At 39.8% G+C, this 12775-nt stretch overlaps 1 protein-coding gene across 1 annotated transcript; it reads right to left on the reverse strand.

The window, feature by feature from the left end:
• Nucleotides 1–1026: 1026 nt before the first annotated feature.
• On the reverse strand, nt 1027–12714 carry ccdc137 (coiled-coil domain containing 137). The gene is made up of 6 exons (XM_048554886.2): nt 12547–12714; nt 8339–8466; nt 6573–6807; nt 5471–5553; nt 4036–4115; nt 1027–2261 (listed from the first exon to the last, which is right to left on the reverse strand). The coding sequence occupies exons 1-6, from the start codon at nt 12642–12644 to the stop codon at nt 2025–2027; spliced, it is 861 nt and encodes a 286-aa protein (XP_048410843.1). The 5' UTR covers nt 12645–12714; the 3' UTR covers nt 1027–2024.
• Nucleotides 12715–12775: the final 61 nt, after the last annotated feature.

Genomic DNA, 12775 nt, shown 5'->3' on the forward strand with positions numbered 1-12775 from the left:
TTCAGAAAATCTAAATAGAGTCATAGAATCTCCAGTGTGGCAACAGGCTCTTCGACCCAACAAGTCCACACCAACCCTCGGAGCATCCCACTCTGCCCATCCCCCTGTTACCCACATAGTCTACACATCCCTGAACACTACGGGCAATTTAGCATGGCCAATCCACCTAGCCTGAACATCTTTGGACTGTGGGAGGAAACCCACACAAACATGAAGAGAATGTGCAAACTGCACACAGTCACCAGAGGGTGGATTTGAACACAGGTCATTGGCCCTGACAGGCAGTAGTGCTAACCACTCAGCCACAGTGCATCCAATGGTTCTCCCTCTTCTATTTGCATACTTACATCCTAAACAAAAAACTCCAAATGTTTGTTGAGCTTGATTTCATTTTCACAAAAACCTTGTTGATTTTGCCCAATGTTACCATATTTTCCAAAGTATCCTATTATTACTCCTTTAAATATAGATTCTAACATTTTCCCTAAAAGTGATGTTTGGGCAGCATACCATTAATTCCTCCTTCTCTCTTGCTCCTTTTCTTAAGGAGTTGTCAGAATTGACAGGAAATGATCATATCTGTGGCATAGCAATTAGCACATTCTCCATCTTCCCTCAGTCAGTTTCATCATAGAATGACACACAATGAGGCTATTCAGCCTGCCATGCCTATGCCAGATTTCAATGCTCAATTCTTAGCTGGTATGCTCAATTCTTTCACAGGGAGCAGTATGAATCCAAAATTACAGCTGCTATTACAGACTGCACTGGTTGCAGTTTGTCTGCCATTGTACAGGCAAAAACCTACTCTTCATCATCAACGTGGCATCTTTAATCAGGCTTAAAAATAATTTTCTTTATCTTCTATAAATATTGGAACTAAAAACTGAATGTCACTAAATACCACAGTACAGTATTGCTACAGAAATCTGCAAACCCTGCTGTCAAACTACTTCAAAGTTGAACATCAGGGCCATTCATATTCAAAAGGATTCTGTTTTACAAGATATAAATCATGATTGTACATAATGGAAAACTAGGTTTATTGGTAATTACTGTTTAACAAAGTACAAATCATTCACCTAGCAGATCCTATGCACTCGCAGAATGCAAGATCACCAATGGGTTATTCTGATAGTACTAGCAGGTTTTATCAAAGAACATTTTATCCCAATTCACAAAGTTTCATTAGCAACTGTTGTAGGCACCCACTCACTAAACAGAGCATTCACAATGGCTATTCTTAAAGTGTGCAAAACTTGCATTTCTTTCCACAAATAGTGAAGATAAGCAAATTGTGCATGGCCAAGCAAACTAGTCTGCAAGTCATTAATTCACAGAGTTCAATTAATAAGCATGCTAGGCAGATCAGAGTAGTGAACCGTATGGAAGTACAAGAGGTGAATAGATTGCACATGATCATGCTTGGCACAGGTCATGTACATTTGGGGTGGATTATGCAAATAAAACCATTTTCCAATCGCTTCACAATAGTATTAACATTTTTCAAAACTGGTGTCTTTTTAATATAAGAAGGAAGACATTTTCTCCAACCCTATAACCGTAAAGATTGCCAGCAATGACCTGATCTCTTTAAATGCTCAGCCTTTATCAGACTAAAAAGTTCAGATTCAATAAACAAGAAACAATGGCACAGGAAGATAATTCAGAAACATTTCACAGCAGTCAACTCAAGGACACATCAAGTATATCAGCGCATTTGGACAGTCATTATTTAAAACGTCCTGGCATCCTCACTACTGAATGCAGTTTGTGATTTCCATCATTACCTAGAGCAGGCAGGCATCTGTAGAATTCCAGGTATAAACATTTGGTTCCAAAAATGGATCTATTTACTAGTAAATTGACCATAATCTTGACCTTTTATTGTATTGTAAATGTTAACTCAAATAGGTTCAAAGAAAAGGTCAGTTACTGCGTAGCAATCAGGAACATTCAGTCCTCATCAGTTCCAGCAGGCATCAGGATCTAGTGCATCAAATAGCACTTGTCGCAGACTATGGCTATTTTGGGTTTTTCAGCTTCTCCATGCCATCTTTACTCTGGGACAGAGTTTGTTGTTTCTGCTTCTTCAGTGTTCTGTAGGCTTTAATGATCCTCTCCCTCTCCTCCAACATCATCCTCTGACGAGCCATTGAAATGGTTGGCAGTTTACTGTATTGGGTTCCTTCTATTTTCCATCCTGGAGTACACTTGCTTTGCTGAATCAGAGACTTCAGAAGTAACTGTCTCTGGCCAGGCTAGAAAGAACGAATAGTGGATTTAGTATACGGCAAAAGGAAAATATAGAAGCCTTCGCTACTCATAGATAATTTAGACTTAAAGACTAAACTACTCTTCAGTCTAAAAGTGTGCATTACAACAAAATTCAGAAGTTACATGGAGTTGGTTTTATCTTTGTCTTCATTGATCGCAAAGCTCAACTGAATGTACACTTGAAGGCAAGAACTTAGTATTCAATCATAAAATGGCATGGCAACAAGCCATTATATCCATTATATCAGTGGTGTTATTTTCCACTAGCCCTCTCTACTGTTCATTCTCTATGCTCCTTTAGATTCCTCTTTCAAACCACAATACCCATTTAAAAGAAATTCTTGAATTTACTTTAATAACAACATGAGATAGAGAAATCTATACTTTAACAGCCCTGCGCACGAAAATCAATTTTTTGCCAATATCGCCTTATAATTTCCTAAATGTGTGTCTCACCAAGGAATTTTAGAAAACAATAGTCAGAACCACTGGTATTCACTTCATACTTCCTCAGGATTCTTCAAATCTTGGTGAAAGGGTGGTTAACTGACTTAGTTCCAGTTCAAGTGGTGCTTCCTTCTTTGAAGTGGAAACAATCTAACTGCTGTATAAGTCACAAGCATGGTACGAAAAAACTTCTCTTTGCCCCCATAATTTCGCTATCCGAGTCGAAACCTAGATAATTAAATTTCCTACAGTTATAATATGGCTCCACAAACTGTCTAGAAACACAAGTTCATCTTCCTGCTTGCTACTTGGCAGTTCAAGGCACATTCTTAGCACTGTGGCTGATTACTTGTTATTTCTGATCTCAACCTAAAATGATTCTGTTTGGGACAGTTTTTGACACAATCACAACGTGCACACTGTTGTTACAGTTTGTCTTTCTACTGAAGACCTATCATAATGAGGGTGCCTTTAACTACAGATTAAACAAATCAATCATTCCACCTTCTCATAAAAGTTATGATCTCCAACGTTTGTAACACTTTAATATGATAATCTTATTTTTCCATCATGTGTCAACACTTAAGATATTTAGTGGGCAATGATAGCAAAGAATATTATGAAATGAATGTAAACAGAGACACAGATCAGTCGTGATCTAATCAAATGGGAAAAACACGTTCAAGAGGTTTAAGCATCCTTCCTCTTCCTACTTCAACGGATGTGTTATAACCAAACATGATGAGAAAATGGTATTTTTAAAGTTTGAACGATTAACTTTTTAAACACATAAACAACACGCATAGCCAATTACATTAGCCATAAGAAAAGTAGTTTACCCTTTATAAACCACAGAATTTCATTTCAGTTAGGATCTAGAATGCATACCCGAGTGTGGTACAGTCTGATTCAATAACGATTCTCAAAAGGGAATTAAATGAGCATCCAAAGTGGGAAAAACACTGCAGGGCTTCAGGCAAAGGGCCCATAAGTGCAACTAGTTGAACTGCTCTGGAAATAAGTTAGTATGAATAGACAAATTATCTCCTCAGATGTAACAATTCTGTGATATTAAGTTATAACTACAAGCATGGATTTGGTAAGAGGCTACCAAATAACAGATTGTGCCAAATACTTGAAGCTGTTGCAATTTTATAAAATCTACAAATAAAATAATAAATCTATGTTTTTTAAAAAAGTAATATCAAAGCAATGCAAACAGAAATTGTAAATGAACGGTTGGGCTATGCTCAAGGCAAATTAACTATGTCAGTTTGACATAAGTTGATACTACACAAACAAAATAATTACCTGATCATTGGCTTGGCTTTTCCTGGGTTTAGCCGTGAGGGTAGGGGGCTGCATGGCCACTTCTCCAAATCTCACAATATCTGCAAATAAGATCAATCCCATTCTGAAAAGTTACCATTATGTTTACTGCGGATTCTCAATCAAACACATCGACTCAGCTCACTTTAACAGGCTGCCTGAAAACTTGTGTATGCAAATTTTGTACCACAACCCTGACACCTTATTTAGGTTCTAAACTGCAACTTCATAGCCCTTCACATTTAAGTTTTGCTTCAGGTATTTGGAAGAAAGGCGTGCACTTTGAAACAGTGTTTAGTGCAACTGTTCTTCAGGCTGCCAGCTAGCCACGTGAACAGCCAGCAGGTGAATTTCCACTATACATTCTTCAATAAGGACAATTCTGTAGCACAGCTCAGGAAGCTGCATTTGCTTACTGAAATCTTCAGCTCATGCAGTTTTACCCAGGTAAACAGCTCCACCTAGTGTTCTCATTAAGAAGTGAAGGATATAAAAACAAACATCAGGAATGCAAATATTTACAGAACGGCAGATGAGTAACGGTCACCTCTTGTCAGGAGGTCATATTCTCAATCTTCCTATTGGAGCTTAAAACAGGTGTGTTACAAACAGAGATGATATTTCTAGTGCTTATACATTGGTGCAGATTTCCCTAAAAGTGGAATGACCATTTTGTAATGATGTTTGGTGCAGATTTCATTAAAAATTGAACTACTTTTTTGTAACAATGTTACAGATGTGCTGCACTGTATGGTCTGTGGATCTCTTTCTTCATTGATGAAAACACAAAACGCATTCTGGAAAAATGGTGCAACAAGGGTTAAATGAAAATTAGGATCTAATAGATATTATTTAAAAAAAAGAGTACTGGATAGATATAGCCATTGCGGCTGAAGGGGTCAAGGGATATGGGCAGAGTGCAGGGTTAGCGATTTGAGCTCAATAATCAGCCATGATCCTGATGAATGGTGAAGCAGGTTTGAGGGTTTAACAATCTATTCTTGATCCTATCTTCTGTTTCTATGTCCCAAGTCTCACCAAAGTTCACTGCCAGATTGTCTGCTTCTCTGTGAAGCTGTTCACCTCATCCAGTTCAGTCAGTGATGCTGACTGCCTGTCCCAGGTTACGCACCTCACCTTACCTGCTCCTCAATAATGCTGTCTGACACAGTATTCACCACTCCTCTCAGTGACACTCACTAAGAACTATGTTAACTCTGTAAGGATTTCCCAACAAACTATAATGTTAACTTTCTGCAGTATCTGTCCTATGCTTATTCTTCTTGGGACTGGACACTTTTTAGTCACATCATGCACTTGGTAGACAGCATTAAAGGAACAGTTCTAATAAGAAGTAACCTGCCAGAATACTGAACATGGAGATACTGTGCTACCAGATTTCTTGCTAATCACTTACCTGTAAACATTTCTTTCTCTAATTTCATTTCCTTTCTTTCAGCTTTCTTTTTAATAAACTTTGCCAGGCGTTTCTTGTCAAATCTATTTGATTGAAATCAGAATGAATTAACAAATACACAACTTCCCAAAATAAAAGGATTTTAGAAACATCATTAACCACTTGCTTGCTGCAATGTTGGTCTACAAAATTATCTCCTGTTACTTCATTCACTAGCATTTTTACATACAAAGAAATGACGTGTTCTGGCTTGGTGTTCACAAACTACTAGAGATCAAACGTGTGCAAAAGTGTATCCTGCAAAGATTACCAGGACGGGGGTCACAACGTATGCAGAAAGTTAATCATTTGGTTCTTTCACTCACAGGACTTCGATGTTAAGCTTATGCAGATGAATGGAATGTCAGCTGGAATTCTTAAGGATGAGCAATATTCACTATTTGTATTGCTATAGCGTTATTTTTTTGCATGTCTGCAGCATTTTGCAATATGAAGGGGCTTATGTGTACAGCAGATAAAATCCACTGTATTAAGCAGGTGACATGGATAAGGATCATGATGCTAAGCAATGGCTACTGGGATGGTTATTGAAGTTCTCTAGAAGATCCCTCCAGCTGAAGATAGAATAGGGATGAAGGGCGAAGAAAGAACAGCTTCTATCCATTAATATTTGGACAATGTTGGCTGTAACCAATGCTTTAGCACTGTTATCAAGAGTAGTTTGCAATTATGATGTAGTGAGTCTCTCAGTTTGATAGGCACAGAACAAATTTATACTTACCTGGGCCTCTTTTAAGCTTACTTAATGCAAAGGACTGAAGAAAGGAAATGTTACCATACAGATGCATATTCAAGTTGCTTCTCCAAAGTAAACAGATTGTTTGTGTTAAGAGCTGTGGTCTATGGGCAAACAATGCATAAGTACAGTCTAACTGCGACATTTATCTATTTCTCAGTGACTTTATTAGATTCCGTTCCCAAAGATGGATTTCCTTTCCTTCCACACTGCTATATTCAAAGGGGAAAATATTGTAATTGTAGTTATCAATGTCATGTTCCCCATAAGATATAGTACCATAAATACACAGATAATGGAACATACTCTTTCTTTTTCTCAGACTTTGATTTCACAGTGCTTGCCTTTTCTTCTTTCTCAGTCTCCAACTCAGGACAACGGGCCACTTGATTTTTGGTCAACAACATGACGTGCTGTGTTTCCTCCTCCATTCGCTGAATGTAGGCTCTCTCAGACTCTCGCTTCCGCCTCTTAAACTTTGGAACTGGTATGTCTTCATGTAGATTTTTGGCCATTGATGTAGGTTTTCTTTCTGGTTTTTCTTCATATTGAAACAAAAATTAATTCAATGTTACTTTTACATTCCTAAATCTATCCACCTTGAAAGTTGTGTGTGTGTGCGTTTTTTCTCATAAGAATGGATTATCTTGGTTTAACGGCAGCCAATTCAGAAAGAGACCTAGGAAATGCAAATATAACTAAATAACAAACCTTGGTTAAAAACTTTCAGTCAGAGTTCCCAGAAAGATTTCTTACTTACTAGCACCTAAAACATGGCTGTAACATCAACCATACAAAAAAAAAACAGACAGGAAAGAAATGTCAATCCACCTAAACTTGAAGCAGTCATATACTTCAGTGACGTGCAGTCAATTTCAAATCATCACCTAGTCAAGTAAAAGGAGATGCTGAGAGCCTGAGGAGGCTTTCTGTATGTCTCACCCATGAAGAATGGCTGCTTGAGGAAAGGTGCAAAAGATTGCTGGCATTCATGAACTAAATGAGCAAAAACTAGGACAAAAGAAAAATCTTACAACTGGAAAACTTCCAAATGCCAAAAAGCACATCTATAGTTAAATAACTATAATTAAACATAATGTGCAGGCTTTAAACAGCTCAACTGACATGTTGATTCTATGGGTGCATCACAATATGAATTCAAAAGTAAAATTTAGAACTTCAGCATTAACCCTGTTATAGAATATTGCTTCATGGTTCACATTATTAAATAAAAAAACACTACATACAGAATTTCCTTTGCTCCCACATCTAGAGGTTTATCAACTATACACAATGTAAGCATTTGTGGGAGAAAAAAATAGTAGAATTCTGTTTTGTATGCTATAAACAGCTATCAGCTATGCCTGGAGAAGTCAGAAGCAGGTGGATAACATAAATCAGAAATCGGCCGTCATGATTTTCAGATTTTAGTCCTGGTTTTATGAGAAAACAAAATAAACAAATGCTTTTGTTTTAACTGAAATACAATCAAGCCATTTTTCTACTCACAACAGAAACAAATCTGGAGTACAAACACAAATAAGTGTGCCCACATTGATTGAATGAGCCAAGATCTTTGAGTTACTTTATTTCCTAGTTAAATGAAATATTTTACAATAAAAATATTGATCAAAAGCGTACAGAGCAAACTGCTGCAGCAACCGTCCCCAGTAGTTCAAATCCATCTGGACTGTAAATAAAGGGCCCTCGCCTCACTTGTAAACTTTGCTTAGTTTCTAACTTCAAAAGTTATTTTTTCTGAATGTAATTTCATCCTCAAATGGATCACTGACTGACTGCATGTTCACCTCACCACCTTTTGAAATGGATAAAAGAAACCAGAAAAAAATTCAGTAGGTTGTTTGCCCTGACACAAGATCAAGCTCTATTTGTTTTAAGTTCGACGGATGGGATTTATCCTATTCGCCGAGACATTCTATGTCCGAATAATCAGAATGCACTGCATCAAATCTCAACAGTTTCTATACTAACGCTGTAACCCAGTTTTAGAACAACAATTATCAAATGAGCAGTAACTTCTAAAAGGAACAATGTCAGACTGACTACTTTACCAGTCTTTTTCTTCTTTTTATTCAGCTGCTTCATCATTTTCTGCTGAGACCTCATTATCTCACGGACTTTGTATGGAATTTCCTGTTCATCAATATTTTTGGGCTTCATGTCGCTTTTCTTCGGTTCACTATGAAGTTATAAGTGCATTATTGTCAAATATTCTTTAAGATTGTCTACATCTTAAATAATTATTTTACCACACAATAAGACTGCCAAATACAGAAGTATCCTGAAATTAATGTTCTACCCAATTTCCAAATGTTCCTTCAGAAAACTACAATATGATAAAAATATTGATTAATTCACTCTACATTTTATAGGCATCTGCTTTATTTTGCCTCACTCCCAAACTGAGTATTTATCCATAAATTACTTAAGGAATGAGCAGGAGAGAAAACAGGAACTACAGTCCTGGTAGCTTAGATCTGAAATAAGGGAAATATGCTAGATCTTTTATAAAGGATGTGATAAATGAGCACTTAGACAATAATTATCTAATTAGGGAAAAGTCAGCATGGACCTACAAATGTGCTTAACAAACATGTTTCAGTTTTTGGAGAGTGTTACTCACAAAATTGATAAAGGGGAGTCAATGGTTGTAATATACTTGTATTTTCAGAAGGCTTTTTGATAAAGTCCGCACAAGAGGTTGGTTAGCAAAATTAAAAGTATATGGTACAGGAGGTAAAGCACCGGTACGGATTAAGATTGGCTAACAGGCAGAAAATAGTAGAAATAAAGGGATCATCTTTGCTCTGGCAGACTGTGATTAGCGGGATACTGCAAGACCTTACCTGCTTACAACATGTGTCACCAATTTGGAGTTGCAGACAATACAAAGCTAAGTGAAAATGTGTGTAGTGAGGAAGATGTAAAGTGGCTTCAGGACTTGAATAGGCTTAGTGAGTGAGCAAGAACATATCAGGCTATAATATGGAAAAGTATGAGGTTATCCACTTTGGTAAGAGGAACAGATGTGCAAAGTGCTTCTCAAATGGTGAGAGCTTACAAGTTATAGATAGACAAGGGGATCTGGGTGTCCTTGTCAATAAGTCATTAAGATTAACATATAGATGCAGCAACTAATTAAGACTCCTGGAACAAAAACGAAAAGAATTGTGGATGCTGTCAATCAGGAACAAAAACGAAGTTACTGGAAAAGCTCAACTGGTCTTGCAGCATCTGTGGTGGAGAAAACAGAGTTAATGTTTCAGGTCCGGTAACCCTTCTTCAGAACACACTCCTGGAATGTTAGCTTTTATTGCAGGAGTCAAGACATCCTGCTTCAACCGTAAAAGAGCTTCGATAGATTATACCTGAAGTATAGCATGCAGTTTTGGTATCGACCTCAGGAAGGACATCTTTGCCATAGACAGATAATAAAGGTCACCAGATTTGTCATCGTGAAGACAGAACTGTGCGATGAAAAGGGGCTTCTATTTTCAAGAATTCTGAAGAATGAGGGGTGATCTCATTGAAACCTACAAAAAAACTTAAGGAATAGAAGGGGTAGATGCAGACGCTTCCCTTGGTTAGAGTTTAGAACCAGAAGGCACGATTTAAAAATAAGTAGGATCTTACTTTGGACCAAGTTAGTGAGAATTGTTTTCTCTGAGAGGGTTGAGAATCTGTAGAACTTAAAAGTGTTTCATCAGTCACTATTACATTAAATAGCACAGCAGGCTCAATGGTCTACAATTATTCCTAAATGTAGTGGTGGGCAGAGTTAAAAATAAAGTCATTCAGAATTGTTGGGGTGTTTCTTTCTCCTCACTCCTTCTGTCCTCCAAATTTTGTCAACAACTTGAATCTGTGACTTCCCGCAATATGAATAGAAATTACTTGATTTGAGGGATCAAACTTCATGGGGCTCAGAACTGATTGATTACTGGATGTTTTTTCTTTATTCATTCAAAAGGATGAGTGTGTCACTAGTGAGGCAGCATTTATTGCCCATCCCTAACTGTCCAGTGGGCAGTTCAGAGTCAACCACATTGCTGTGGGTCTGGAGTCACATGTAGGCCAGACCAGGTAAGGATGGCAGTTTCCTTCCCTAAAGGAAATTACTGAATCAGGTGGGTTTTTTCGACAATCAACAACGAATTCACGGTCATCATTAGATTGTTAATTCCAGATATTTATTGAATTCAAATTCCAAACCTTAACAAATTAAACTATAAGAATTCCCTGACTAATAGCCGAGTGGGTTAAGACACCAGGGTACATTTTTGGAGTTAACAAGCCTGAAATCCCAGTAGAGAACGTTACAAAGTTTTGTTTAAGTCTTGTAATCATATCTGTGAATTCAGGACATTCTAAAATATTTTGCAGTCAAACGTGGTGGACTCATTGCTGTAATGTAGATAAACGTGAGAAGCCATTTGGAAATAGCAAGATCCCAACAAGCACAGAATCATAAAATAAGGAATGGGTCCACCAAATCTGTACTGACCAAAATACATAAAATCTACACAAGGAGATAACACCTTCGCCACCTCCTCCACCTACAATTCGACCTCAACTAAAGATATATTTCCGTCCCCATCTGCGTTTCACAGGGAGCGCACTCTCTGCAACTCCATCGTACACTCCACACTCCCTACTAACCCAACCACCCCTGGCACCCTCCCTGCAAACTCAGGAAGTGCTACACCTGCTCCTACACCTTCCCCCTCTATTCCATTCATGGCACAAAGCAAACCTTCCACATGAGACAAGGGTTCACCCGCACAACCGTTAACTACTGCACCCGCTGCTCCCGATGTGGCCTTCTCTACATCGGTGAGGCCAAGCAGAGACTCTGAGACCATTTTGTAGAGCATCTGCGCTCAGTACGCGACAAAAGACAACATCTTCTGGTCACGAATCATTTTAACTCATCCTACCTCCCACTTCCTGGGTGACATGTCCATCCTGGGCCGCCTCCTGTGTCACAATGACACCATCCAGAAACTGAAGGAGCAGCACCTCATGTTCCGCTTCATGAAATTAAAGCCCAATGGCTTAAGTGTAGAATTCACCAGTTTTAAAATCTTCCCCAACCCCAGTCTCATCCCTATCTCCTTGACCTGGCACAACCTGTCCATCTTCTTTCCCACTTATCCACCCCTCACCGACCAATCCCCATCACCCCCTAGATAACAAAGTGTGGAGCTGGATGAACGCAGCAAGCCAAACAGCACCTTAGCAGCACAAAAGCTGACGTTTCGGTCCTAGACCCTTCATCGGAAAAGGAGAGTGGGGAGAGGGCTCTGAAATAAATAGGGAAAGAGGAGGACGCGGGTCGAAGATGGATAGAGGAGAAGACAGGTGGAGAGGAGACAGACAAGTTAAAGGGGCAGGGATGGAGCCTACAGAGGTGAGTACAGGTGGGGATAGGTCAATCTGGGGACGACAGGCAGGTCAAGGGGGCAGGATGAGTCAGTAGGGAGGAAATGAAGGTGTGGCTTGAGGAGGGGATAGGTGAGAAGAAAAACAGGTTAGGGAGGCGGGGACAAGCTGGGCTGGTTTTGGGATGGGGGGGCGGAAAAAGAGGAGATTTTGAAGCTGGTGAAATCCATATTGATCCTATTGGGCTGCAGGGTTCCCAAGCGAACTGAGCGTAGGTGTTCTGCAAAGCGGTCCCCAAGCTTCCGCTTGGTTTCCCCCATATAGAGGGAGCCACAATGAGTACAGTGGATGCAGTATACCACATTGGCAGATGTGCAGGCGAACATCTGCTTGATGTGGAGAGTCTTCTTGAGGCCTGGGATGGGGGTGAGGGAGGAGGTGATCCCTACCTGCACTCACCTATCACCATCCCACCTACTTCCCCAGCCCCATCCCTCCTCCGCATTTATTTAAGCTTCCTTGCCCCACCCCATTTCTGAAGAAGAGTCCTGACCCGAAATATCAGCTTCCCTGCTCCTCTGATGCTGCTTGGCCTGCTGTGTTCATCCAGCTCTACACCTTGTTACCTCGAAATCTACACTAGTCCCGCTTTCCACCACTGGACCAAAAACCTTGAATGTTATCACGCTTCAAGTGCTCATCGAAGATTTTTTTTTAATGCTGTGCTCAGCAAAGTGTTAAGCGTTTGACTGAGGAGTAAATACTGATCAGGGCACCAGCGGGACTGCGTGCTCCCAGCCTCAGACTCGCTGAGGAGGGACAATGCGCGTCTGTCTTTCTCTCTCTCTCGTGAACTAGGGCTTCGTCCCTCACTCACCCCGTCCTCCTGCTCCTCTTCCCGGATCTCTCCCGCTGCTCCTTCTTGTGGTCCGAATCTCTCCAGCCAACATCTTTCCCTTTCGGACGCTTCCCCATCTCTGAACAACTCGCTCCTCACGCTCGCACACAAGGCCGAGGCCACCACCGCGACCTTTCGCCTGCTTTCCGATTGGCCGGTCGCGTGGCACGTGACCTAAGTGGGTCTAACCGATTGGCCGAGCGTCGCT

This window comes from Stegostoma tigrinum, chromosome 22, assembly GCF_030684315.1.
Source record: "Stegostoma tigrinum isolate sSteTig4 chromosome 22, sSteTig4.hap1, whole genome shotgun sequence".
NCBI classification, from domain to species: domain Eukaryota; kingdom Metazoa; phylum Chordata; class Chondrichthyes; order Orectolobiformes; family Stegostomatidae; genus Stegostoma; species Stegostoma tigrinum.

What these genes read in the sequence shown, in the direction of transcription:
- ccdc137 (XM_048554886.2), bottom strand. Translation starts at nt 12,644, where the DNA reads ATGGGGAAGCGTCCGAAAGGGAAAGATGTTGGCTGGAGAGATTCGGAC. An exon ending in TAAAAAGAAGAAAAAGACTG is followed by an intron (nt 6,808 to 8,338) that starts GTAAAGTAGTCA and finishes TTCAATATGAAG; the next exon opens with AAAAACCAGAAAGAAAACCT. An exon ending in AAGTCTGAGAAAAAGAAAGA is followed by an intron (nt 5,554 to 6,572) that starts GTATGTTCCATT and finishes TCAATCAAATAG; the next exon opens with ATTTGACAAGAAACGCCTGG.